The sequence below is a fragment of the Neovison vison genome, chromosome 13, assembly GCF_020171115.1.
Source record: "Neovison vison isolate M4711 chromosome 13, ASM_NN_V1, whole genome shotgun sequence".
Lineage (NCBI taxonomy): Eukaryota > Metazoa > Chordata > Mammalia > Carnivora > Mustelidae > Neogale > Neogale vison.
The window spans coordinates 147,594,962-147,622,038 of NC_058103.1; the positions used below are offsets into that span (position 1 = coordinate 147,594,962).

At 49.2% G+C, this 27,077-nt stretch overlaps 1 protein-coding gene across 2 annotated transcripts in view; it reads right to left on the minus strand.

Annotated features, from left to right (window-relative positions):
- The window catches only part of CRTC3 (CREB regulated transcription coactivator 3), a 94,559-nt gene that overhangs the window by 26,784 nt on the left and 40,698 nt on the right, over positions 1 to 27,077 (minus strand). For both annotated transcript variants that reach the window (XM_044231748.1, XM_044231747.1), the window contains exons 3-5: positions 9,793 to 9,912; positions 1,586 to 1,647; positions 97 to 159 (exon numbers count right to left, since the gene is read on the minus strand). In XM_044231748.1, coding sequence (XP_044087683.1) covers positions 97 to 159; positions 1,586 to 1,647; positions 9,793 to 9,912 — 245 coding nt within the window. The remainder of the gene's footprint in view (positions 1 to 96; positions 160 to 1,585; positions 1,648 to 9,792; positions 9,913 to 27,077) is intronic.

Here is a 27,077-nt window from a genome sequence, read left to right on the forward strand (position 1 = left end):
ATCCTCTAGTAAGTGGAGAATACATAAAGAACATCAGGAAAATCAAATCAATTGGTCTTCTTTAAATTTCTTTCTATGAGTGACCAACCCGGGTACCTGTTAAGAGCAGATGTCAGCCTGAATCCAGGGTGCTTCTCTTCTTTCCAAGGATGCTGCTGCCTTTAAAAACCAGAATGACAGAGAAGGTAAAGACATTCAATTCACAGGAGCAAAGGCAAGCCTCGGGCCCAAGTTTGGGAACTGGCTCTTCTACTCACCCAGGGAAAGTCACCCGCATGCTCCATGCCTCGTTCACTTTGCTCAACATTGTTAAAATGAGGTCCGACTGAGGGATCTCTCCGATTCCTATGATTCCTGATTTCCATGATTAAAACCCCCCACAAATCCGTAAAAACAGGATTAGCTAGTGGGGCATATACGGAGGTTTGGTTTGGTTTTGTCTTAAAAAGGGCCAACAAGCACCTTAAATAGTTCAAAATCCATGACCGTCTCCTCTCTAGGGGATATGAGGTCTCCGTCCAGATGTGGAAAAAGTCACCGTTCAGCACACACCCCAAGAGTGCGTGTGGGGGGCACCCTGACCACCCTACAGGTGGAAGCCGCCTTCCCTCGGAGACACTGTGAGTAGCACAGCTGGCGCGGGGCCGCCCTCGTGGAAACACTTTTCGCGCCGCTTGCTCTGCTCTGGGCAGCTGTGGACATTTCTTCCTTGGAAACACTTTTCGCGCCGCTTGCTCTGCTCTGGGCAGCTGTGGACATTTCTTCCTTGGACGCTAACTCTCAAAATATTCGTCTGGAGATGTCTTTCTCTGACTGAAAATACAATATTGTATTTTCCCACGACCCTGGAGCCCGGGATTCTTGAGGGCAGCTGAATACCGCCTGGAGGCAGGAGCCCCCCGTCACCCATACGGATGTCGCAGTTCCTGACTGTGTAAATCACCAAAAGTGCTCAGTCAGGATTTCCCCAGAGAACAGAGAGTCAGCCTCAATGCCAAGAGCGCTCTGAATGTCTCTTTTTTGATGTGTACACTTCAGTGTTTCCTGATTCTGACTTGGTGATCTGGGAACGTGCCACACAAGCAATGGGTACACCAGTCTTTGCAGCTGGTTTTAGATTCCATCACTCTCTAGACCCCAAAATACTCAATTTTGGGGGGCACATATCCTCTGTATACAAAAATACTCAGAGACTCTAAATCGAACCCACTAAGCAAATTACATTTTGAGAAGCTTCTTAAATCTTTCACTCCTTCCAACAGCTTACTAAGATACCCTGAGCAAAGGTGGTTATTTTCCCATGTCTTAAATACAAGGATACCGCATCAGGGTCTTCTCTTGGTAGGTGTAGTCCGAGTATGTTTCCATTTGATTTTAAATATGAAGATCTAGATTTTTTAAATGATTTTTCATCTTAGACTTCCAGATTAGCCTAGGATCCTACCTGAAAAACCTACGTTTTCTAAGAGAAAATAAGATTCTGTGATTTATGTCAGAAATTTCTAAAGCAATATTCAAAGGATAAAATAAAGTGAAAACATTGACAAACAACACATGCCCACTTTTTGAAACACGGCTCGCTTACCTTGGCCAGCTCTCATCCAAGGGCTGTGAGGAGTAATTGGCTCCGAAAGTACTACCATCAAAGTGAAATTTTTTAATAAAGGAAAAATAAAATTAATGGGAAGCTGAAACCAAATGAAGGCGGCAGAATTGTGGAGAGTTAAACACCTGAGTTTCTGGTTCTTATCCCTCTACACCGACAGCTCTTCTTCCACGCTCCCTCTGAAAAGCCTATGGGAAAATTGGCCCTGGAAGGACTATTGCTCTCACCAGTGCCTCTTCGTGTGATTCTTGTGGGGTCTTTTGGTTTTTGTTTTTGTTTTTTTGCCTGCGTAGCATCTTTTGATTTTGAGAACTGCCCTGCCCTTCACCCCCAACCTGGTAAGGCCGTCCTTCTGCGCAGGCCCCTCTGTCCCATGGGATAGATCAGGCTCAGTATTTCCGGTCAAGGTACCTTATAGCCTCGGAAACAGTGACTGGCTAAGGGACGGGCTCATGACACAAGCCCGAAGAGTACGTCGGAGGAGAGAAGGGAGTGCCGTCAGCTGGTGAGCCTGAGAGTACTGTAAAGGTCTACAAGAAGAGAAAGCCTCCCCACACGGGAAGTCAGCACAGACGTGGCACCTCGCAGACAGCCTTGATGCTATCAGATGAACCCCCGGATCGAGCCCTTGGGCTTCCAGTGACATAAGCCAGTGAGTGTCCTTTTCTCAAGCTGAGGATTGCCATTACTTATAGCCAAAAGAGAGCTGCGTTAGATTTGTGGAGAAACGCTAAGCTCCTTGGGTTGTCAGGGGCTCCACTGTATAAATTCCATGTTCTTCTGGGGGTCTAGCATGCCTCGGAACACGTTCCAGAGGCACAGAGAAACAGACATGATGCTATCTCTCTGTGCGGAGGGCAGGAGAGCTGTCTGGTTAATTAAATTAATTAAATGCATAGAATAGTTTCAATCAAGGGGTGCCGTCTAGGAGGTGCAGTCGTTTAAACGAGCGACTCTTGGGTTTTGGCTCAGGTCGTAAGCTCAGGGTCTGGAGACTGAGCCCCATGTCGGGCTCTGCACTTAGTGTGGAGTCCGCTTGGGTTTCCCTCTCCCTCTGCCCCTCTCCTGTTCTTTCTCTCTCTCCAAAAAAATCAATAAATCTTAAAACAAACCTTTTTTAATCATAATATTCTCCTGCTAAAAAATCTTTAATGATCCTCTGTCACGTGCTTGGGCCAGGATGGAGGGGCGGGGCCTATCCTGCAGGCCTGGGCTGGGCGTCCCAGAACGCGGCACTCAGAGCTTCCCAGCCCTCTGGTGTGAGCGGCCTCCTTTGTGAGGGGAGGCGTCATGATCCCAGCTTCACCCTCCGTGGATCTGTTTTGCCCGATCCAGCTAGCTTATGCCTTCAGCTGACTCCAAGTCAATATAGCAGAAGAGATGATTTTCAGAAGAGAACCATTTCTTCAGCATTAACTGCCAGGCTTCAGGGTGGTGAAGTGCAGACTAGAGTAGCCACAGGAGACAGGAGAGGTGCAGGCGGTCAGGACAAGCACCCCCTCCCTGGCAATGGAACACTCCAGCACCTTCACCAGCAGAAGGGACGGACGGGGTGTGGACGCCCCCGTCCCACGGTTATCTAGCTTTCCCTTTCCTGCAGTTGGATGAATCTCCAACCAGAAAAGCGTCATTTCACGAAGCCAAAGCTTACTGCTTCCCTCGGTACACGGCTGTCCTCAGTCCCCGTCACTCGTCCCGCTAACACCAACAGCGAGCAGGGACACATCGGGAACATCATGATCAGACACCAACTACTTCAATGTGGGGGTTCCAGGTAGCATTTCGTACTTTCTGATACATAGTAACGACATGGACATGCAGCGATCTCCTGACAGGTCTTTCTCATGGGGACTGGCTCTGCTGCCCGGGCCGGAGCGCAGCGGCTACCGACAGGCTTGATGGCCCTGCTGACCTGCTCCGCTCCGCCCGGGTCAGGTTCTCCCCTCCTTAGGTAGCCAGGTGGTCCCCCACTCCTGCAGGTCACTGGGTCAGTGAGGAACTTAGCCTGCACACCTGACAGGCATGACTTACGCCAGCCCAGAACTCCTGAGCTCAAGCCGAGAGGCTGGGGCCTAGGCCATGCCACCATGTCCGGCTGGGATTTTCTTATTTTTTAAAGATTTTATTTATTTATTTGACAGAGAGAGATCACAAGCAGGCAGAGAGGCAGGCAGAGAGAGAGGGAAAAGGAGGCTCCCCACCGAGCAGACAGACCGACACGGGGCTCAATCCCAGGACCCGGAGATCATGACCCGAGCCAAAAGCAGAGCCCTAACCCACTGAGCCACCCAGGCGCCCCCCAGCTGGGATTTTTAATACGACTGAGATGAAGCATCAAAAATGAAACGTTGTGACCTCTGAGCATTCTTAATTCTCACTATCATATCTCACTTACTGCATATTAAAAAAAACCCAAGAACTGTTGGCATCAAGAGAACCACTAGTGTTACTGGCTTACAGTTAAAGTCAACCAAACGGTGGGGTTCCTGGGGGGGCTCAGTTGGTGAAGCGTCTGCCTTCAGCTCAAGTCAGGATCCCAGGGTCCTGAGATCGAGCCCCACATCAGGCTCCCTGCTTAGCGAGGAGTCTGCTTCTCCCTCTCTCTCTGCTGCTCCCCCTACTTGTGCTCTATCAACAAAAATAAATAAAATCTTTTTTTAAAAAAAAGGCCAACCTAAGGACAACCTAGAAAAGATTCATTTCTTCTTCTGAAGATTTCAGAAAAGTTCATTTGGGTGGCTCTGACGGTTCCACCAGACTGAGAGGTCCTACGGAACAACCTAAAGATGGGGAAAAGAGCCTATTTGTAAACCCGAATTTATCATTAATTCAACAAGCATTTTTGGAATGCCTACCAGCTGCCAGCAACCAAACAGAAAAGCAGCTGGTAACAGGGTTTTCAAAGAGCCAGCCCAGTTTCTCGGCCATCCACGCGTCCTGCGCCCCCATCAGTTAGTGAGGTTGAAGATGGTCCCACCTGCACCTCTGTATCTGCCCCCCTCCCCACCCCGCCCCAGGGCCTTCCTCCCCAGCTCCTTGGCTGCCTCCTCGCCTCCCTCCAGTCCTAACGCTCCCTGAGTTCTGCGGCCCACAGCCTCTCAGCCCACACTGCTGGCAAAGGGAGCTGCTGGGGAGAAGGGCTGCAGAATTGCCAGGTGTCCCGCTATGGGGGAGCAGCCCCAGGGGCCTGGACACACTTGGGGAGGTGTGAACGGGGCCCACCCCGGCCTCTGGCTGCAGGCGGCCTGGGAGCCCAGGAAGTCACAAACCCAGACCCCCGGCTGCCAACAGTGCACAGAGTCCAAGTCCAAGTTTCCTGCTGCCCCTTCAGCTTCTCCACCAAACATACTCCAGACTCCCCCTGAAAACCTCCTCCTCCTCCTCCCCCCTGGCACCTCTGCCCCTTTTGTAGTCCGTCCACCCGTACTTCACCGACCAAGGTGTTCCCCAAGTGCCTAGAGCTCGGAGAGGAAATTCCTCCTCATGTTCCTGCCTCAACCCACCAACAAAGGGGCGCCCTTACTCCTTCTCCGCATGGGCAGCGGCAGAGGGAAGCTTCTTACTCACTCTTCCCCAGAGGAAGGGGAGTAGCTCTTCTGCTGATAAGACAGGACATCTGTTGGCCCACGTACCCATGGGTGGGGTCACTGAGCCACAGAAGCCCAGAGAGTTCCACCCTCTCTTCTGGGCTGCCTGCCTCATGGCTGGAGAGCACAGCCAGGCTTCTCCTTTTGGCTTCCTGTTCCCCTGTGGTGAGGGCACCTGGGGCAGGGCTCAGGAGCAGCTTGCTCCAGGCAGCCTGGATGCTGGCCACGTTCTCTCCCAGTCTCGGGGACTCTGGGTCCTCCCAGGGCCAGCATTTGCAGGGCAGGCCTGGGACCTCCCGGGGTGACGGATCTCCGAGTCGGCTTAATAGAACCCACCACCGAGACGAATTCCAGGGTCAGATTGAAGACCTAAAGCTGGTCACAGTTTGGTTCCTTCCTAATTGCTCAACCATGTCTTCACCATCATGCTACTTCCCCTTGCCCTTTCTGCCTCCCGACGACATCCTGCCAGAATACATCTCACATGTATTAAATTAAAAATTAATTAAATTAAAAGTCAGATGTTTGGGAAAGTGTCTGAGTGGGATCCTCTGGTGTCCTTGCGTGCATGAGGGCGACCTGCTTCCCTCCGCACGTGAGTGACAGCTGGGTGGCACAGGGAATCCTGAAGTCTGAAAACTCCACACCCCACGCCCATTTCCTTGTCCTTCATAGTGGAAATCACTGATGGGTATTAGGTAAAAACTGGGTGTTGTGATCAAATACATTTTGTTAGTCCTGGCGAGAGAGAACGCTTCTTAACCGCACGGCTTCTTGGAGCCCCGACTTCAACGGTGAGGCTCGGGGTGGGGGGAGAGAAAGCAGGGCTTCTCAAACCTAGCAGGCCGTGTGTGTCACAGAAACAGTGTTCTATAAACCGGTGCCCTAAAATCCTCATCTCATTGTGTGAGAAGAATCAGAGCAGAGCCTGTTCCAAAGAGGAAAGCCATTCCGAACTATGGCCGGTCCTAATGCTGCTCCTCGTGACTGTTTGTGCTGGTTTCCCAGATACCATATGCTCTTGAACCTTGCTGGGAATAAAAGTCAGAAATTTTCCAGACATCTATTATTTTTCCCTCTTTCTAAAAATATATTTAGAGGAAAGCATTTTCTATGATTCTTCAGTGTGTCCCCTTCTTTCTCAATGTGTTATCCACGGGGATAATATTATGTTAATAGCTCAGAAATTCAGCAAGATGGTGTTTGGGACCTGTGTCTGCGGCCCCTGAGGAGTGAGGAGGGTGGTGAAGGCATGAGCCCTTGGGAAAGGGTAGAAGAGCCTGTACTCTGAATTCTCAAGCCCGGGCCGCAGCCAGGGACCAGGCAGTGCCTCTCCTCTGCCTTGAGGGTGGCCCCAGGCCAGAGCCCAGCTGGACAGCGTCCTGGTCTTTGCCTTTGGTGGCTGCCAACGCAGGCAGCAAAGCCCACAGCACTTGCCTTCACTGAGGCCACGGCCGCCCACCGCAGAAGGAATCTCCCCATGCCAGAGCTCTGCCTGCTGTGGCTGCCCACTCTGGGAGGAAGCCGGAATATTTATTAAACAACGTTCATTTTACGTATCATAGGACTGAACCCTTGTCTAGGCTGGTCTGCTCCTTCTAAGATAACTTCCAAGCCAAGAAACAGCTGAAAGAAAAGAATTCTGAATACAGTTTCTCTTTTTGTTCTAACAAATGTTCAAATCAGTGTTAACACTGGCAAAGGACAGAATGGGAGACAGACGTTAGGGAGGCAACAGACACACGTGAAAGGCCTCCATTTTAAGCAAATTATTTCTAAATGAAGTGGCCATGAAAGGAAAGATGGAATCTTTCTCTAACTTCTCCTGACTCTATTAGTGTCGTCAACATAAAATCATCCCTCTCCTGTGTTTCATGGGAGCTCACGGTCTCTGCAGGAGAGACGCGCTGTCCATTTATGGACAGCCCCAAGCTCAAGAGGCTTTTTTGAACGAGCAAATGTCTGGTCCCCGGGCCCGGGTTAGGTGCGCAGGAAGAGCATACAGAGTGACGTCTCAGACCTGTACTGTGATGAACTTGAATTTACCTGCATGTTTGACTTTTGCTTCCCCTCCCCTTTGGAGGTGACTGGTTTTCTGCGGTTGCTCCCCTAAGGTGACCCGTACATAGGGTCAAGTTACACCCTACAGTAGATCACCTGGCAGGAGACGGAGTCCCCTGAACATAGGTGTAGTCACTCCTTGTGCGACGCTGCACAAGACATTCCGTCTTCTGGGGCATTCCCTCTCCGGCAGCCTTCCTTCTCCGTACCACTTACCACCAGTCATTTGCCTAAATGTGCAGTCATTTGCCTAAATCGCTGTTTTACCTGTTTGCCTCTGTCCCTTCCCCCAGACTATAAACTCGTGAAGGCAGGGACACATCTTATTCACCACCGAGTCTCCTGTGTGTAGAACAGCACTTGTACAGGGGGCGCCTGGGTGCTCAGGTGGTGAATCATCGGTCTTCTGCTCAATTCATGATCCAGGGTCCGGGGATCAAGCCCCGTGCTGGCAGGGAGCCTGCTTCTCCCTCTGCTTCCCCTCCTGCTCCTGCTCTCTCTCAAATTAATAAATAAAATCTAAACAAACAAACAAACAAAAGAACAGTATCTGTACAGAGAAGGGACACTGTAGATATCCCCCCTGATCTCTGCTGATCTCTGCTGAATACAGGACTGCATTATTCCTCACTTGTGGCTTCACCTTCCAGTGTCAGATCTGCCTCCAGGCTCCCTTTTCTGGGTCCAGGCTGCCCCTTCTATGAGCTCACACAGCCCTCTCGGTCTGGGCCACAACTCACCACACCGGGCTGGGAGCACCGTGAGCACCACGAGGGCAGGGGCCGGACACTGGGGAATACTTAAAATGTTTCCCATCTGTCACTTTCCTTCGATCCCCTCCTCTTCTACGTTATTCCTTTGGTTAAAAAAGCGGTGAGCCTATGTATATCCTTAGACCACACTTGCTGGAAAAAGGATCTGAGATAGCTACAAATTCGTATTTATAAATATGCCACATACGTACTACAATATTCAGAACACTGACGGGAGAAAAAGAGAATTGAGAAATTGGAGAAAGACCTATTTAAATCAAGCAAAGAAACACTCAAAGCCTTTCGCTTGAGAACTCCCCGCCGCCTAGACCACGGTCAGACGCGCTCTCGCCACCCGCGCATGCGCACCAGCGGGCGACTCGGCGGGCTCCACCTCTCCCCCGAGCGTTCTGTGGAAGTGAGGACACATTCCAGAAGGGAACCTGCAGGCTCAGTCGTCATCTCCACCCTCCCTGACAGTGGTCACAAAGTACACAAGGACTACAAGTCAGGGTGTCTCGTGGACCAAATGTGCTGTGTCCCTGGGGGCCAAAGAGGGGAGAAACCGTTCTGTCTGTGGGTCCTAAGCGGGGGGGTGGGGGGTGGGGGTGGGGTGTGTGTGTGTGTGTGTGTGTGTGTGTGTGTGTGTTGTGTGTGTTGTGTGTGTTGTGTGTGTTGTGTGTGGCCCTGGGGCTGACCCACCTAGTGGTGCAGGGAGGGGAGCTGGCCCAGGGTGGAACTGGTGCCCTTTCAACCTCAGCAGTGGCATCTCAGACAAGTGACTCTGGACGCTCAGTTTCCTCCCTGGAAGACGGGGGTTAAAAAGAAACGAAAATTCAGTAGTTTTGAGGACTAAATGACACATCCGTTGCCCAGCACAGTGCCTGGCCTGGGTAGGTGCTCAGCAAACATGTGTGCCCTGCCCCCACTTCCTGGTTTCTCGAGAAGCCAGCTGGGCCATCACTGCCAGGAATTCGGCTCTGCAGTAACACTCACCCCGCCTTCCTGCGCCTTCCTCCACCCATGAGGAGCGTGCAGGGAGAACTCCGGCTCTGCAGGCACACTGCTTCTCCGTCCTCTCCCACAAAACCCGGCTCGGTTCTGTGTCCCCAAAGCCCTGAGCACAGAGCTGGTGGCCCAGCAGTGCCTGTCCCTGACCCCCGGGGCCCCAGCCCCCCTGATCAACGAAACTGTCAGGGGAATTCGCAATCTCCTTCTCCTTATTCCTACTTAACAGCATAGGATTTGGGGTATGCCGTGCCTAAGAATTTTCCTAACTACAAGCTCTTTATCTTGGGTGTCATTTGCTGAGTTTGAAACTCCATAAATAGAAGATCCTATGAAATTTCCTCTTTAAGTTCTAATGGCAGGTCACCAGGTCAACGGAAATAAAAATCAGTCACACGCCTTCTGTTTTAGCTAGACTAACTCTCTAACTTGGTTCAAAGTCAGGTGTTGCTCTGACCTGGCTGATTTCTGAAGGAAGAACTGAGCAGGCCTTTGCAACAGGGCTGAATTACAGCTTGTTTATGTTCCTCTCCTTCACTCAACTCAACTCTATCTGTGTTTTCATCAAGTAAATAACCCACGATGATCTTACCAACTTTCAGCTGTGGAGATGTTTCTAGTTTCCAACTCACTTATTTTTATCGCCTCCATTCATCAGATAAAATGAAGGCTTTGAGGCCAAAGGGGAACCGTGGGGAAGATAAATCCCGAAAACCTTTCAAACATTTTAAAACTCATACTCTCCCCTGCCCCCACCCCCGACAATGAGAAAGGATATTTGTCGTCCTGGCTTGTCCCCGGACCTTCGGTGGAGAGGGTGGAAGCGGGTCCTGGCTGGCCTCTCCACCAGCCCGTGGTGGCGGGTCCCGCGCACGCTATCAGCCTGGTGAAGGGAGGGCTGCAGAGAGAAGGGACAGGAGTCGGCCCATGACTGTGAAATTGCCCCTCACCGTCAAGAACAGCAACAGGTTACAACAGCAGACAGAAAGACTGGTTTCAGCTTTCTACAAGTGTTTACAACTAGGCCTCGAGTCAAGGCAAATCAGATCACGTAGCACGTGGGGCTGTTTCCATAAGGTTACAGAGCAATTGAGAACAGTCTTCAGTGTGTTAAGGTGAAAGCTGAAAGAATGGTAATATTACAATTTTAATATTAATGGTAATATTAAAACCTGAGGCAGGACCATGGGTTCATACATCACACCCCAGACAACTCAGAAGTACCCCTGAAATGCACTCATCTAAGCCAGAGAAAGGCTGGATATGAGAACAAGAATGGGATACCTACAGACCGCGGACTGTTTGTCCTGCACAGAGTCTTTTTAAAATTTTGACTGAATCAACAACGTTTAAAAATTCAGGGTTGAGGCTTCCAGTGAAAAACCCGAACCCTTTGCCCACACCAATCCCACATTCCCACGTAGCAGAAGGGACAGAAATCGAGAGCGGCTGCTCTCTGTAGGTGGGACCCCCGTTCTCGTGCTTTTAATGCTTACACCAGACCACTGGGTTGACGTACTGTGTCAGACATCTGAGTCTGTAGTCCCCGAGTTAAGCAAAGAGAGAGAAGAAATACTACCTCAATACAAGTTGAAAACATGCAACTCATTCCCCAACATGGCACAGGTGAAACAGAAACAGATTCAGGGTAAATCCGTGCTCAAAAAATCCAAAGTCTTTTGTTAAGGGAGGCTTGGGATACATTCGTAACATTTTTGAGCCTGGCATCATAAAAGGCAATTTTTTGGTTGTCAAAGACCAAACGCCAAGCGGGCCCATTATATCGCGCATGTGACATGCGTGTAATGTGTACACACTATTCTGCAAGGGCCGTGTTTGTGAAACAGCTAAAAACAGATTTTCTTTTATGTAAATGGAATTATGTAAATAGTGAGCTTACTCTGAAAGGAATCATACGATGGAATATGGTTTTCTAAGGGAGCTGCTTTTAGCTAAGAATGGATCATTACTTTTTTTTTTTGTTAAACGTACGGATTTTCTCATGCTGGATTTGGGGATGACTCCTGTCTCTCTTCAGTGGGCTAATAAAATGTCTGGGCTAATGGAATCTAACGGCTCTACTCTATTTTTACAACCCAAATCTGTTAACTCTTAAAGAGATCTAGGTGAGCAACAACTTTTTTTCACGAAGTGAAACAGCCACCGTGATGGGTAAGCGGGGCGTTGGTCTCGGGCGATCTGCACACCCCTCCAGGGACTGACAGGCTGAAATCCCTTTGTTAATCAGGAGGAGACATGCCCACACTTTTTCAGAGCCTGTTTACACAGCAGACATAAGGGACAGATGACTTTGTTCCAGGATGAAAGGAAGGATTCTCCGGAAATGCAGCCGATGTTCACGACGGTGAGGTTACATGTACCCGAAGACACAGCATTTTCACTAAGGGCTCTCGGAGCACAAACGCTACCACACTGGGCTCTCAGAGGCCGGCCTACAGAGGGGGGCTGAGAGTCTCCAGAAGCAGTTCCGAAAAAGCAGAAAGTTCTTAGAACATCTTAGAGACTTCCTACGACACGCACATGCGCTATTTACACTTGTGCCTCTTTTGCATTCGTCCCTATGGGCCCAAATCCTGTAACTGCTACTTGGACTTGGCTGGGGGCTGGGGGCAATGGCCTCGGCTACCATTTTAATTTTCTCCTCTTCCTCACCGTGGCACTACCGCAACTCTCTGTCCCTGGGGCAGCTGATCTCCCTCCAAATGATATTGGGTGATTTAGCCTTTTCGACTCACAGGGACCGGCCTTGTTCTTGAAACGAGCTCAAGCTGATGTTCAGTCATGGAAGCCGGGGACCAAAGTGGACTTGGAGCAAGGAAGCCCGTGAAACACTATGGTGTGATGCTTGCTGAGAGCTAAGACTCTGTTATTTAAAAATGTATTTCGGGGGCGCCTGGGTGGCCCCGGGGGTTAAGCCTTCAACTCTTGGTTGCTGTACTCAGTGGGGAGTCGGCTGGGGACTCTTCTCTCCCACTCCCCGTGCTCGCGCTCACTTTCTTTCTCTCTCAAATAAGTAAAATCTTTAAAAAATGTATTTCTTAGATCAACTTTAATACAAAAAAGAAACAGAGCCCTGACACACTGAAGGCCAGCTTGTACGAGGCTCAGACCCACAGAGCACGTCTATTTTTGTGGTCTGTAGTCTGTACTCAACAGTATTTTGTAAACAGTTTTCCATATACTTGGTGACCCTTACAGTTCCTAATTCAGCAGGTGCACAGCGCTCTACTTCAATGTTCCGGAGGCCCTCCATGTTGCAGTTCAAAGACCACGTGGAGTCAAACCATTCCAGCCCAGAACCTTTCCTTACTGGCAAGTCACTTCACCTTATCTGTAAAGTGGAAATGATGCTGCCGATAACTTCCCACGGGCTTGTGGAGAAAACGAAATTAGATCATGCACTTGAAAGTTGCCTTATCCCAGGGATCCTGGGCGTTACCAGCTGAAGCGTCCCCTCCCCCGCCCCCATTCACACCCCCCAGTGTGGCTGTCTGGGGACCTAGAACCTTCAGGAAGGTACTGAAGGTGAAATGAGGTAATGAGGCTCTCATCTAACAGCTCTGGGGTCCTTATGAGCAGAGGAAGAGGCAAGGGGAGCGCGTCCGCACAGGAAAGGCCACGTGAGGACAGGAAGAGAGGCATCCAGAACGGTGAGAAAATAAATGTCTGTTGTTTAGGCCACCCAGCCTGTGGTACTGTCAGGGCAGCCCAAGGAGACCAAGACCACTGGGCATGAGCAGACGACACATGCCCAGGGGGGTGGACACGGAGAAGCACCTTGTCAAAGGTCCGAGGCCACCCTGAGTCCCTTTCGGGATGGCAAGAGCAGCACCACAGTTAGGGGCTCACCCAGTATTCTGAGCCTCCCCAAGGATCCCCGAGGGACCCAGATCTTCGTTAGGTACACACGCAGGGTCGCCTCTGAGAGCTGCCACGTGGGGATGAAGGCCCTGTGACTGGCTTTGGCCAAGGGCTCATGAGGAGATATGATACACATCTGTCCAAACAGAAACTCTCACACTTTTTTCCTCCTGCCGTGAGAATTCCATGACCCAGCTAGGGATGCTCGCTCAGCCTCGGCTCTGCAGAGGGAGCAGCAGCACGGAGGAGAGCCACAGCAGGTGCCGTCACCAGCAGCAGATAGGAGTTAGAAAAAAAAAAGAAAGAAAAAGTTTGCTCAAAGTTCCAGAGTTTCAGGAATGGTCGGTCCACAGCGGCGCCGACTGATACGGAGACTGACTGACTGACTGACTGACTGACAGCGGAGAGAGGCCGCGCTGAGACGGAGATCCTGTTTTTGTTGAAGAGCCCCCAAGAGGGGTGCCAGGTCCGAAGGGCCTACAGACTGGCTCCGGCATGTTTTGAGGATGGCCTCAGGCTCACTCTGCCCGAGGCCATCCTGTTTCGGAACACGGGAGCAGACACCAAATGAAGAAGCGAAGGCTTCCGTGCCTCCATCTACAGAAGTTCCTCTCCCTTGAGTCTGGGCGCCACGGCTGGACCGCCCGCGGGGAGACCACGCACATGCTTAGGGCAGCAGCAGGGCAAGGGCGACCCCGAGGAGGCAGGACCGATTTGAGAGGACGCCCGATGACGTTCCAAGTGTCACTGTGGGAAAAATCAGAATTGAGCTGGATTTCCTTTCCTTTCTGTTTGTCCTGGGATGGGGCACTGGTCTTTACTCTGAAGTACAGGCGCAGACGGGAGGTCCAGCAATCTCTGCGGGGTCCGGGCAAGCACAAGTATTCACACGGCGCCCCGGGCCCAAGGAGCAGATGGGAACAGCGCACCGCGGAGGGGCCCGCGTCAGCAGCCTGACGATGGGGCGTGACACCGGGACGCTCACCCGGGACCCTCACCGGCGAAGGGGCGCGCTGCCAAACTCAGCTTCACATTGTGATCTAAGTGCCAGGGGCTGAGTGTGGGAAGAAAGGACAGCGTGGTCACCCGAGGCAGGGGAAAGTGCCCAACTCTGAGAGAAGGCCGGCGGAGGATGGTGCGCAGCCCGCGGACCTCAACAGTGAGGGGCAATGAGCGGGGCTCAGGTGGGGGGCAGGGGTCAGAGTGACTCCTGAGTTGGCAAGTAGACGGCCACAGCCAGTTCTTAACTAGTTAAGGAGGGAAGGAGGCAGGTCTCAAACGGTTCAAGGCGCTGCTGAGAACTGGCTGTCCAAGTGCACACGGCCCTGCTCTCGGGCTCCCCGACTGTTCCCGAAGGTGTCTCTGCGTGGATGGCAACTGGTTCAGGTTGTGCGGGGATCAGGACGGCTGCTGGGGGAGGCGGAGGCATGAAGGGGCCAGGACTGATGCAGAATGCTTTCTGAGATGAAACAGGACGTAGGAACCTTCCAGATGAGCAGAGTTGTGCATTTCAGGGGAAAAGTCCAGAGCCAATGGCAGAGAGGACCGAGTGCTCTGAGCAGCCCCCCAGGGGACCCAGATCTCATTTAAGCATCTTCGCGTGTGTGGGCGCCCGTCTGCTGCCCTCCTCACATCCCCACGGAGAGCAGCGGCCCAGCATGAGTGTTTGAAAAGCTGCGCTGACTTTCCTTACCTTTCCGAGAGGGAAAAGTACTTCCTCGGATTAGCACTGCTCATCTCTGCCCTGTATTGGAGTTAACGTTCAGCAGATGTATCACATTGTTGGTATATCAGGTTGTGATTTATTAGAAACCCCAGATCCTTCCATGTGACTACTAAGCCCTTGTTACGAAATGAGCTCAAGTTTGAGAGTAGGAGACTTGTTTATTGTCACCTCCAGGGGAAGATCATTATTGAAAGTATCCTACAGTAGATTCTACATATGCAGGTCCTGTTTATGCTATAGCATGTTTTGTTTTGTTTTGTTTTTCAAAGATTTTATTTACTTGAGAGGCGCTTGGGTGGCTCAGTGAGTTAAGGCTTTGCCTTTAGCTCAGGTCATGATCTCAGGGTCCTGGGATCAAGTCCTGCATCGGGCTCCCTGCTCAGCAGAGAGCCTGCTTCCCTCTCTCTCTGCCTGCCTTTCTGCCTACTTGTGATCTCTGTCAAATAAATAAAACCTTTAAAAAAAAATAAAGATTTTATTTACTTGAGAGAGAGCATGAGCAGGGTAAGGGGCAGAGGGAGAAGCAGACTCCCTGCTCAGCAGGGAGCCCAGTGTGGGCCTTGATCCCAGGACTCAGGGATAAAGACCTGAGCTGAAGGCAGACGGTTAAATGACTAAGTCTCCCAGGCGCCTGGCTACAGTATATTCTTTACCCATGAAGGACCAAGTAGCACTTTTTTCTTGCCACAAAGATCAATTCTAGCTTATGATGGCATTTCTATACAATGTTATTAAAAGAGGGTGAACTGGGGTACCTGGGTGGCTCAGTCGCCTTTGGCTCAGGTCATGGCCCCAGAGTCTTGGTATTAAGCCCAGCATTGGGCTCCCTGCTCAGTGGGGAGTCTGCTTCTCCCTCTTCCTGCTGCTCCCCCCTGCTGTGTGCTCACTCTCTCTCTCTCTCTCAAATAAACAGAATCTTTTTTTTAAAAAGGGGGAAAAAAGTCCCCCAACGGGAGCACTCAGAAGGGAGCCCCTCACAAGGGACAAAATCTGCATAGTAGAAATAATCTTATATGTATACAATGAAATATTTTTCAGCCATAATAAAAAAGGCTATCCTGCCATTTGTGACAACATGTGAACCTTGAAGGCATTATGCTAAGTGCAGTAAGTCAAACAGAGAAAGGCAAATACTGTTATGATCTCGCTTATATGTAGAAGCCATAACAAAACTGCTTTGGATACAGAGAAAAGATTGCTGGTTACCAGAGGCAGGGGTGGGTTGGGCAAAATGAGTAAAAGGGATCACAAGGTACAACTTCCAGTTATAATCCTGGGGATGTAATGTACAGCATGGTGACCATAGTTAATAATACTGTGTCATATATTGCAAAGTTGCAAAGGGTGTAGGTCTTAAAAGTCCTCACCACATACATGCAAAAATTGTAATTATACTTGATGATTATTATACATGTAATTATACATGGATGTAACTAGACTTACTGTGATGATCATGTCTCAATACATACAAATATCTAATCATTTTGTTTTACACCTGAAACTAATATAATGTTGTATATCAATTGTACCTCAATAAAAAATAAATAATTATTAATAAGCAGATAAATAGAAAAAAAAATAAATAAAAAGGGGGAAAAAAGTCCCCCAACGGGAGCACTCAGAAGGGAGCCCCTCAGGTCCCCATCACATCTTACCTGAACCTCATAAACAGCCCCCCTGAGCCACGGGATGAGCAAGAGGAGGGAACGGGGCTGCTGGACCATTAGGGTGAGCTTCACAAGTGACAACAAAGGGACTACTGCCCACTGCCCACACCGGCCCCCCCAAGCTCCATGCTTTCCTCCAGATGAGAAACTGGGATCCAGAATGGGGAGGAACTTTTCTCAGGATGACACAGTCAGTAGCAACAGGAAACTTGAACCGTGGACCCTGAGCCTCATGCAGTGTTGGCCTCACTTCGCCGTTTTGCCTCCTTATCTAAGGAGCCTACATAAGATCAGATACTTTTGAGATTGTGAGTGATTTTTGCTGGCACCCCACAGACAGAAAGTAAAAGTGAGAAATTTTCCCGAAGAAATTATGCTCTAGTAAATCTACTACAGAGCTCAGGTTTGAGGGAAGGACACCAGCCCTGCTGGGATCTCAGACTGTCCTGTGGCATAAACGGCACATCTACCCCTTGCTGGTGGACCCCAGGGCAATCTGCGGCAGGTGTTGAACCTCCTATTTTATTAAAGGTGAGCTGACAAGTCCCAAGGCCATTTACTGTCCACCCCAGGCTTCCTCCCAGGGAATTAAGATGCTTCCTCAATCATTCTAAATTGCTCTGTGTGCTGGAGCTCGCATCTGTGTCCCCCCTCCGCAGCAGGGCGGGTTGGGACAGCTGACGGGCTGGAAGTTTAAGGCAGAGGGCGAGCTCACACGCGGCCTCGAGGCCACACTTACACTCCCTCCTGCGCTCCGCAGGACCTCCGGCCTGCCCACGACCGCGTTCTGCTTTAGTTCCCTGCTTCAGCTCTTGGGAGGTTCGAAAAGACCAGCCACGGGGACTGAACGGGCTGCTTGCGGGGGAAGAGTGTGGGAAGTAAGGCAGGTTCCTTGGGCTTTAACGCAGACTCTAGTTAATGGAAGCTGCTACCAGCCCGCTCTTTGTCAAAGGGCAAGTCTAACAAAGGGACAACTGTGCCCCTCTTGGGAACCCAGTCGGGGATCATTCCGGCCACAGCCTGTATCTCCTTTGGTTCTCATGATGCGGAGAGGGAGTCATGAGGACCTGCCCACAACAGAAAAGAGCTATTAACTCACTGCCTTGGGGTTACACAGGCTATTTTATTTCTACCTTATAAACTGTGCAGAAGAAAAAGGATTTCATAGCTGGATTAGAGACTCTGTTATACCACCATCAAAAGAAAAAGATTAAAAAAGAAAAACAACCTAACTCCTTTAAGCTCTCCAGGGCCAGACCAGCCTTTGGCCTGCTCCTCCTCCCTCCCTGCGGGCCGCAGGCTCTTCCTTTGCCGTCTGTGGGTCAGGACGGGCCGGGGCTGGCGCTCACACACCTGCCGGAGGGCAAGGTCTTGGCTCTACCAGACTGTAAAGCTCCTAACTCCTGGGAACCAGGGGAGGCTTCTCTCTCAGCCGCACGCCAGTGGGCACCATCTGCGGGCCAGGCTTACTCCAGCCTGGCAGGGGAATTTGGCCCTCAAAGCCGCTGGATCACCACAGTGACGTTTTGGGTTTTGTTTGTGGATTTTTTAACCTGGAGACTCTGCCTTTTTGACCAAATGAATTTGGGATGCGATCTCCAAAGGACCAAATGAGCCCTACCATGAAGGTGCAAAGAAGTTACATAGAACAGAGCAGGCCAGGGGTGTGGGGGCGAGGGAAGGGGTGGCTGGCACCCCACTTTCCGCTGGAGACCTGTCCTGTTACCACATCTGGGGCCCTTATGTTCCCCCTTCCTCCTCCTTATTGTAAACGAAAACTAAAAGGGAAGTAAAGTTAATGAGATAAACTAAGATAAAAGATTACTCTAAAAAATGAAAGAGATAAAAATTTGTTTTTTATTCAGCAAAAGTCCAAACACACACATACACATACACACAAAGAAAGCCATCAAAATGACCTCAGAGGGCCAGGAGAAATAATCTGTCAAAACAAGAAATAACAGCAAAGTGGGGCGCCTGGGTGGTTCAGTCAGTGAAGCCTCTGCCTTCAGCTCAGGTCATGATCTCAGGGTCCTGGGATCGAGCCCCACATCGGGCTCCCTGCTCAGCAGGAAGCCTGCTTCTCCCTCTCCCTCTGCCTGCCTCTCTCCCTGCTCCTGTTCACACTCTCTATCAAATAAATAAACAAAATCTTAAAGAGAGAGAGAGAGGAAGAAAGAACCAACGAACAGCGAAGCATAAAACACACCCAGAGTGCAGGGCCCAGGGTTCACACTGGGGGCTCCCGTTCAGGGAGAGGCAAGCTGGTCAGCATCCTGGGCCGGGCTGCACCATTTCTCATCCAGAGAGGTGGGGATGGCACCCACGGGTGCAGGGGGCTAGAAGCCGTGAGACCCGGCGTCCTGCGCCCAGCACCTTCCCACTCAGCACAGCACATTCTCATACATGTTTGCCCTGTTATTACGTTTCCAAATAACCAGGCTCCAAAGCAGAGTGTGTGCCTCTCAGCGGGGCGTACAAGAGGGTATGAGGTATAGAGAAGACACAAGAAGCTCTGTTTCCACTCAGTTTTTTCTCTTCTTTTTCTAAGATTCTATTTATTTATCTGACAGAGAATGCGAGAGCACAAGCAGGGGGAGGGGCACAGGCAGAGGCAGAAGCAGGCCCCCCACTGAGCAGGGAGCCAGACACAGGGTTCGATCCTGGGGACACAGGGTTCAAATCCCAGGACCCCAGGATCGTGACCTGAGCCAAAGGAAGCTGCTTAACAGGCTGAGCCACCAGGCGCCCCTCCACTCTGCTTTCTACTTCTTGTGCGCACGACGTGACAGCAGAGTGTAAATGTATGTAATTTATAAACAGAGATATGCTGAGTGGGGATACAAAACTCTATTTTACTGCTAGGGTGCATTATCAGAAAGTTTAAGTGACCAAATGTTGGTAATTATTGGAACCGGTGACAGCCACATGCGAGTTTGTTATTCTCTTCCTTCTTCTTTTATGGCTGGCTAAAATTTTCCGTAATAAAATGATGACTTTCCCTTCCAGCCCCTCCAGGATAAGCGTGGGCATGGCAAGGCTAGTGCAGACCCCCAGCCTCTACGGGCCTCGTACTATCTTTCCGGGAAATGCCCCACGAAGGGAGAAGTCTGAGGCTGCCCATTCCCACCCCGTCCTCCTGCCTGGTGTGGTGTGTTTGGCGGAGAGGGAGGCCTTCTGCTGAACGCAGTCTGACCTTGAACTCTGATGCTGTGATCGTGACCCGAGAGATTAGTTCTGGGTAAACTGGGTCTGCCCAGTTATTTCCCCAGGAGAAGCTGATTTGCCTCTTATAATGACGACAGTGATGTGAGGGACTGTGGAAGCAAAGAATTGTTTTTTGCGAGCTACAGCCGGAGCAGTAAGAGGGCAAAGGAGGCCGGCCCGGAGGCAGGCTACACAGGACAGCAGCTGGCTGGCAGACTGAGACACAGGTGTCCTCAGAGGCCAGAAGGGTCAGGTGGGTTGTTCAGATCAGGCAGGAAAGGGGCTCAGCGCCTGAGCCCAGCTGCATCCTGGCACGGGCTTCTTCCTGCAGAGCTACTGGAGGTAAGAAACCCCCCCCACGGCTGCCGACCACCCTTCTCCTTCTCCCTCTGGCTGCACTCCCAGTCACGCTGCCTACACCACTGTGACGGGACTTGGTAAGACAAGTCACCGAGTCCGGAAGAAATCTGTAATTTGGAATTAAAAAAAAAAACAAGGGGGGATAAAGAAAACAAAACTGACAAAATGTTGAAAATTACTGGGGGACGGCGGGTTGGGGGGGAGTGGGTGAAGGTGGACCAAAGGTACAAAGGTCATGGACACCGTGGTGGCAGTAGGTAACTCTACTGTACATCGGAAAGTTGCTGTTGAGCAGATATAAAAGTTCTCATCACACACAAAAAATAGAGCTGTGAAGTGACAGATGTTAACTAAACTTACTGTGATGACCATTTCACAACATATACATACAGCAAATCATTATGCTGTACACCTTGAACTAAAGTAATTTATATGTCAACTGTATCTCAATAAAACTGGAAAAAATATTGAAACTGGTGATGAGTATGGGGGGGCGTTCATTATTCTATTCCTTACTTTTGGGTACATTTTACATTTCCAAATGTAAAGTTTAATTTTTTAAAAAGATTTATTTATTTATGTGTGAGAGAGAGAGTGGGTGCGAGCCTAGCAGCATGTGGGGGTGGCCAGAGGGAGACGGAGAATCTCCAGCAGACCCCCACTGAGCACAGAGCGAGGGGCGGGGGCCTCGATGTCACAAATCCCGAGATCATGACGTGAGCCGAAATCATGAGTTGGACATTTAGGACACCTGGGTGGCCCAGTTGGTTAAGGTCAGGCTCATGTCTGGCTCAGGTCATGATCCCAGAGTCCCAGGACTGGGTTCCCAGCTCTGTCGGGAATCTGCTTCTCCCTCTGACCTTCTCCTCTCTCCTGCTCTCTCTCTCTCTCAAATAAATAAAATCTAAAAAAAAAAAGAGTTGGACATTTAACCGACTGAGCCACCCAGGTGCCCCCAAAAGTTAACTTTTTAAAAATTAAAATTGTGGCACTGTAATAAATGAAGGGTGCCCTTTTAAGCTTTACCCCAATAACTTCCAAAGACACGTGAAAGGGGAGATTTTCTACCACAGAGCCAGCAGAAATTATGACTAAAATACCTTTTTTTTCTTTTTTACATGACTTTAAAAGACAAAATCAGGGGCGCCTGGGTGGCTCAGTGGGTTAAAGCCTCTGCCTTCGGCTCAGGTCATGAACCCAGGGTCCTTGGATGGAGCCCCGAATCGGGGTCTCTGCTCAGCGGGGAGCCTGCTTCCTCTTCTCTCTCTGCCTGCTTCTCTGCCTACTTGTGATCTGTCAAATAAATAAATAAATTAAATCTTTAAAAGACAAAATCAGTGTATAATTTCTCAAAGGAGCTAGAAAAGTACCATGAGAAAATGTCTTGGGGGGGAATTAAATAATCTGGTCTATTTAGTTAGCTACAACAGCACATGGCAATTCTAAATAAAGCACACTGAGTTTAAAAAAAAATACATCCTGTTTTCGTTTTCAAAGAGCCTAGGGTACTTTTCCTCATGTGGGTACCTGCTCAGGGAGGCACTTGCAGTCACGCGACTGAGGAAGGCCCTCGCAGGTCGGCCGTGGCCGCCACACCATCCGCACCCGGGGCCCTGCAGCCCCCCAGCAGCCGCAGGAGCCAGACCACCACTTTCCCAGGCCGACCGCTCCTCCCTCGTCCAGCCGTGCATCTGGCATGTTCTCCCTCACATGGGGCTGGGACACATCCCTGGGGGAGTCTCTTGAGGGACTCTGCCCGGATGAGAAGTTTCTAAAAATTCATCCTCATAAGAGGGTTCTTCTCCAGAAGGTCGCAAGCTGCCTCGGTGGAAGCTGCTGGTGGGACCAAGTTCCTCACTGAATTTGAGTTAAAACTGCGAGTCTGGGCATTAGCTGGGCCTTCCTCTTCTCAACCAAATAAAAAAATGGGCAGAACTCACAAAAGGAAGCCCTTTTTTTTTCTTATCCGCAAGAACCCACCTCTGCCTACAGACGGGGAGGGGAAAACGGACAGAGCGGCCCGCCCTGCATCGGGCTACTGAGCTCCACGCCTGGGGCAGCACCTGACGAGTGTCGGTTCTCAGCGGTCGGCCCGGTCTGTCCCTTACGAGGGCGGCGGGCCTTTCTCCAGCTCTGGCCTGCGGCCGGAGGAATGAGCCAGGCTGACTCTGCCTAGGGAGGCTCAGGTAGCCTCACTTCTGGGAAGAGGGGGAGGAGGCGGGGGCCAGGCGGATGTCCTATTCTGAGCCCAGGGCCCAGCTCCATGGAGCCTGGGGAGCTACTGAGTGGCCAGGAATGAAGGTCATAAAGCTAATGATTTGGTCCTGTGTTGTCCCCACCAGTGCAACCCAGAAAAGAAAACAGTCACAACCAGCTTCCTCAGCTGTAGGAAGAGTAAGAGTCCAGCTGGCTCCGATTAGGCACTAACACAGCCCTAACATCAACTACTCCTCAGTACCTGGTACCCTAAAAGGTGGAAAACTAGCACTAGTGAACTTGGTTACGTCTGTGGGATTTCAATACTTTGCAGTGATGTTCCATGGTTGGGTAGTGATCGTGTGGACTATAAAACTAGAGATTAAAATATGTTTAACCTGTGCAAGAATTCAGATATTTGCTCTGAAACCACGATGAAACACTCCTGAGTAATGCTAAAGGGTTTTTCTTTCATTTTCAGTGTATTTTACTTGTTTGTTCTTTGGAAGGTTTTTGAGATCTTTTGAAAACTTTTGGAGTTCCAAGCAATAATTTTTTTCCATTTCTACACTTACCTTTTTATTGAATAAATGTGATACCTAACACTGTGTAAATTTAAATTACATAGCATGTTACTTTAATACATTTTATATATTGTAATATGATTGCTGGTATAGCGCTACTTGTCACATCAATAAAATTACAATATATTCACCATGCTGCCCCTTACATCTCTACAGCTCATTTACTACTTGGGACAAGCTTGTATCCCTAAACACCGTCACTCTTCTCCCCTCACCCCCATCCCCAGTCACTGCTGTTTTACTCTTTTACAAGGTTAATCTTTTTCGATTCCACACGTAAGTGATAATGGTACAGTACTTGTCTTTCTCTGACTTATCTCGCTTCCCATTAATGAGCTCAAGGTCCATTTGTGGTGTCGCAGATGGCAGGATATCCTCCTTTCTCGGGCCTGAATAATATTCCATTGTGCATAGGGACCACATCTTTTTTATCTATCCACCTGTTCACGGGCATTTGGGTTGTTTCCATATCTTGGTTATTGTGATTAAGGCTGCAATTAACACAAGAGTGCAGATATGTTGTAAAAATCTTGCTTAAAAAAAGATATCTTGTAAAAACTCCCTGGGAATAATTTATAACCATCATGGAGAGACAGAAAGTCACAGGATTGTCACTGGGATGTGCCACAGCCGGGAAGGGAAGAGCCCGTGTGAAGCTTCTGCCTCTGTCAGGGTAAAGACGGATCCCCTTTCTCCTTTCCTTTCCCCATAAACCAGCTTTGTAACTCATACTGTAATTTATAACAAATACTTTGGTTTTCATCCCTGTTTCTGGCACAGAGCTCCTAAGAGCCTCCTAATTTCCTAAGTGATGAAAGCAACAAAGATGTCTTCTATTATATTAATTAGGTGACTTCTGGAACACACGTAAGGGTGAGGGCTGGTTGTCAGAAGAATCAACCCCACGGTTAGGGGACTGGAACTTTCAGTGCCCCCCACATCTCCCTGGACGGGGGAGGGACTGGAGGTTGACTCAGTCTCCAATGGCCAATGATTTAATCACTCATACCTAGTAACGCAGCCTCGGTACAAACCCAAAAAGATGGGGTTCAACACACAAAGATTTGGGGAGAGTAGAGAATGCATAAGCTCGGCGCCCCTTCCCGTATACCTTGCCCTATGCCTCTCTTCGTCGGGCAGTTTACCTGCAAGTTTCATTATATCCTTTTATAACAAACAGGTCGACGTAAGTACTGTTTCCCTGAGTTCTGTGAGCCGCTCTAGCAAATTAACTGAATCCGAAGAGGGAGAGGTCGTAAGAACCTCTGACCTGTAGCCAAGTTGGGCAGAAGTTGTAGGTAAGCTGGGGACGTAAAGCGTGTGCATTTGAGGGGGAGGAGGACAGTCAGGTGGGAAGTCAAGGGCCCCTGCTCTGTGGGATGGGATCCTGTCTCCAGGCAGACAGTGTCAGAACTGACGGTAGGAGAACCGCTCCCTGGTGCCCATGATGGGGTGGGATGGGGTGCGCAAGAGAGCCACGCAGTGCCAGGCCACGGTCCTCTTCCCTGACCCCAGATCTGGGACTATCCACCTCCCCAAGGTTTCTGGTCTCCCGTCAGGAAGAGGAGAGAAAAGGCAAAGATCCACACCTAACAGCATAAAGCAAGGGTTTGCTTCTTAGTGGTCCGTGGATGCAGAGGAACTGAGAAATCACAGACAATCACAGCTATCACTAACTAAAACTTCGGGCTCTGCCAGCCAGAACCATGGCTTCTAGAGATAACCTAGCTTAGACCAAATGATTTGAATAAGTAATATGTTTACAGTCTTCAATAAAAAGACACGCAGATGACAGTGGAGAGGCGACCGCCCACGACCTCCCACGGTTGTTTTCCTTCTATCCGGTTCCCATTGCCCAAAGGGTAACTTGATTACCAGTCTCTCGGGAGCCCTCCCAAACATGGATTATGCATGCACAGAAAATAAGAATATACATTACTTCTGCTCCTCCTCTGTTTACACAAATGGTGGCAGACGAGTACACTTCTCTGTCCTCTGCTTTTAAACTTAATCACCAATTAAGCTTCTAAATTCTTAGTTCTTTGGATTCGAAAAATGTAAGAAGAGCCAAACAAAACTATTAGAAAACTCCACAAAGTTAAAAGTCAAAACTGTCAGAGAACATACGCCAACGTCCTAACGGGATCACTCTTTTCTAGACCGTTCTCACTGGCCAGCTTCGCTAGGTCCCTACAGCCATCCCAGTGCTGCCTCCGCCTCAAAGTGGATCCCAGCCCTCCGGCCCTCCATAGGCTCATCCGTCCACGTCGCTTTCTCGTCTCTGCAGCCAAGCTTCAAGATGAAGGGGTTCCGGCCAGGACTGCCTTAACCCCCACTCACCATGCAGCCCCCTACACTTCTACTCTGCTGAAAAGGTGCTTCCCAAGATAACTATGGACCTTCCTTGTTACTAAGCCAACGGTACTTCTCAGCGCTGAAGTTATTTGACCTCTCGGTAGAGTCTGAAATTAGTGACAAGTCACTCTTTTAACTACGTTCTTCGGGTTTCCAGACTCCTCCCGCATCTCTGGGTGTTTCTTCCCAGTCTTCTCTGCAGACTCCAGGACTTCCTGCTCATCCGCCTCACAGCTGTCCTACAACTGTCCCTCCCCAGCCCAGAGCCCTCGCTAACGCTTCGGAACTGGGTATTCCACAGCCCAGTGGGCGACTCTTCTAGGAGAGCCCGCAGGCATTTCAAACTCAACATGTTTGGAAGTGAATTTGCCACCTTCCTCCAAAACCAGCCCAATTTCATCTGTTTTGAATCTCTGGGAATGGCACCACCCAGCTGCCTAACCCAGGACGCTTGGGGTCATCCTTGAGCACTGCCTCCCCCAAACCTCCCCATCCCAGGCATCTCCAGGTCTGGCCACTCTGACCTTCTAAGCACCTCTCAAACCCACTACTGTCCTCCATTCCCTGTCTATCCACTCTCCCCGGGATTACTGTAACAACATTGTAATTGGTCTTTTTTTGTCTCTAATCTTGTTTCCTCCAACCCGGTTTCCACACTGCAGTCAGAGTAATCTTCCTAAAATACCAATCTGATCACATTATTCAGCTGCATAAAACCCATTAATGACAGGACTTTTAAAAAAAGATCCGAGCAAGCCGATTTTAAAGTTCACCCGGAAAAATAAACATGCAAGAATAGCCTGGAAAAATCATTGAAAAAAAGCCTGAGAGTGAATTAACCCTACCAGAACTTTAAGACATAACATAAAGCTACAAAAATCAGTTAAAACTGTGAGATTCTGGTGTATGAATAGACACATAAATCAATAAAGGGAACAGGAAGTCTCAAAATATAATCAAAACACGTGGGAATTAGTATATGATAAGAGGGGCGTTTTACATTAGTGGCAAAAAGATGGTTACTCATAAATAGTGCTGGGCCAACTGGCAAGCGAACTGAAAAAAAAAATTAAGTCAGATCCACACCACATGCCTTACATTAGCATAAGCTCCTGATGGATCAAAGGGTTTAAATCCAAAAATGAAGCCATAAAGTATTACAAGAAACAAAGAGAATATAGCATGACAAAAAACCTAGAATCCACTTAAAAACATTAAATTTTGCTGCAGAGAAAAAGTAGATGTCTGCATGAAAAAAAGAATCCACCTTAAAGCCAAAAGACAAATATCATAGATAAATGTCTACTTTTACTAATACTTAGAGAAAGCGCCTAAAAACACCAAGAGGAAAACGATTAACCACCCCAAAAAAAATTAAGGTCAAAAGATACAGATTGCTCACAGGAGAGATAATACACATGATTCACAAACATGGAGAAAACTTAGCTCACTCATCATAAGAGAAATGCAATTTAAAAGTACACAGAAGCATGAGTTTTCATCTACAAGCCCGACAAAGATCCAACAGTTCGATAAAACACTGAGCCGGGGAGGATGTGGGCAAACAGCGCTCTCATACATGGCAGACACGGATGTAAATTGGTATAACTTCTGGAGGGACAGTGACACTATCTACCAAAACTTAAAATGCCCCAAAGAGTCCACTTCTAAAAATTCTTCTTGCAGATGCATCTGCATGTGCATAAAATTATATGTCTATAAGGTTGTTCATTGCAACACAACACAGTGTGTGTATTTTTTCAAAGTATGTTAAATAACTTAAATGTTCATAATTAGGGAACCAGTTGAATAAATTATGGTAGAACCGTAAACAGAATACTACTGAGTATTCAGGAAAAAACACCACAAGAATAAGGATGTTATTTGTGAGCTGATGTGGAAAGATCTCTAAGATCTATTGGGTGAAAAAAAAAAAAAAGAAAGGCACAGAAATCTGTATGGTTAGCTACCTTCAGGGAAATGGGTAGGATAAAGTGGATTACATGTTTCTATCTGCCAATATCTACATAAAATATCCCTGAGAGAATAAAGAGACAGACAATACTGATTGCCTTTGGGGAATACA